This window comes from Euprymna scolopes, chromosome 9 (assembly GCF_053919585.1).
Source record: "Euprymna scolopes isolate OS-2025 chromosome 9, ASM5391958v1, whole genome shotgun sequence".
NCBI lineage: Eukaryota > Metazoa > Mollusca > Cephalopoda > Sepiida > Sepiolidae > Euprymna > Euprymna scolopes.
Window position 1 is genome coordinate 41,228,862 of NC_136490.1, and position 1,768 is coordinate 41,230,629.

General features: G+C 39.4%; 1 protein-coding gene across 1 annotated transcript in view; it reads left to right on the plus strand.

Moving 5' to 3' along the window:
* Positions 1–553: 553 nt before the first annotated feature.
* LOC145284521 (uncharacterized) overlaps positions 554–1,768 on the plus strand; it is a 2,040-nt gene continuing 825 nt past the window's right edge. The window contains exon 1 of the mRNA XM_080133409.1: positions 554–1,768. This exon is cut by the window's right edge and continues 825 nt beyond it. Within this exon, the coding sequence (XP_079989535.1) occupies positions 655–1,768 (1,114 nt within the window). The 5' untranslated portion in view covers positions 554–654.

Genomic DNA, 1,768 nt, shown 5'->3' on the forward strand with positions numbered 1-1,768 from the left:
ATATCCATACGAAAATAATCTCATTGTTCTTTTTGTGTATTATTTTGGTAGTTTAAATGGAGAATTAATGATTGGCATAGAATGCGTAAGATGCAGACAAACTGAATAACGCCAAATCACATTAAAATATTTAATACTTATTTTCAGCGTTTGATATCGGTACTTGTTAGCAGACGTATCTGTGGTGGGTTTTTAATTAGGACGAACTCATGTGAAAATTTATTTGAGTTCCAGGACTGCATGAACGCATTAAGATATATTTCGCAACGTAAAATAACAACTGTTTTGTACACACACACACACACACACACACACACACACACACACACACACACACACACACACACACACACACACACACCTATCTCTCTCTCTCTCTCTCTATATATATATATTATATATATATATATATATATATATATATATATATATATATATATATATGTGTGTGTGTGTGTGTGTGTGTGTGTGTACACACATATATACGTACATATATATAAATGAGAGTATGTGCATGTATATATACGTATAATAACATTTGTTGTGACGTTATACGCAGTACATTATTTAAAAGGAAGCATTTTTTCCAAACTGGTCACTTCATCGTGTCTTCGACCAGAGATAAGAGCTGCCCGAAATACGAACCATAACAGAATGACAACTACCGGCATTTTCTTGCGGGCACTGTGCCTGTTAAAGTTAGTCGTTCTTGCGCATAGTTTCAACATCTCTGCAAATGATGGGTCTCCCAAGTTACACTATTTAACGATAGAGGCGGAAAATCATGCCTGTGACCGCGGAGTGCATCGTCGTCCATACGCATCGAATCATAAAGCTGTATACCTAAAACCTGGCGGCACTCTACGCTTGGATTTATGTACAGCATTCAACGCGTCGATTCGTATAATGGGGGTGTTCTTTTTTTGTACTGGCTCAGAGATCACTGTTGAAGTTTCAATGGATGGACTGCCAATCGGAAAGTTTTCGACCCCTGCGCATTTAAATACAACTGACCGATGGAAGGAATTCTACGACAGCGGCCCCATCGGGGAGCTTCAGTTATTAAAACCAGGACCTCATTATATAGACTTGTATATAAGTCCGAATGAGACAGAACTGATTGAAATTGATGAGCTGTATATAGGAACCACAGATAACTATACAACGAAAGAGATACTCACATGTCAACTGAGTTGTATGGATGAGTTGAACAGTCCAGAAGTGCATGATCCGAAGCCTGGATTAGCACCAGCCACTTTCATACAACATAGTTTTCCAACAAAATGCGCTGAGAGGGACAATGTTAATATCGCGCTTGTCCACCCGACAGTTCAGTCATACCGAATCACCGCTTCTTATCCGGCGTATAACAGCATGCTTAATCATGGTGGCTGTGATTACCGCAACTGCGGGAATATCAACGCCATAATTTTATGGATGATCAGGAACGAGCCCTATGACAGCATGCACAACGTCCTGACCGACATGGAATCCATGGAGTTGATGTTAAACGCGTCCGAACCTCTCCTGGTGAAAATCGCGTTCTCTATTGATGGAAAATCAAAAGGACTCATCGATGCCGACATTGGATCGATTTTATTAATCAAATTCAAAGAGATAGTGCACGATTTTTCTATCGACATGAATTTTAAAGGTCGACATAAAAATGTTTCTACAGGAGGAACTATAAACCTGAATAAGGCACACATCAACGATATGTGGACGATACCCGATTACACTTGGTCAGAAAGCGAACATAACGAGATCT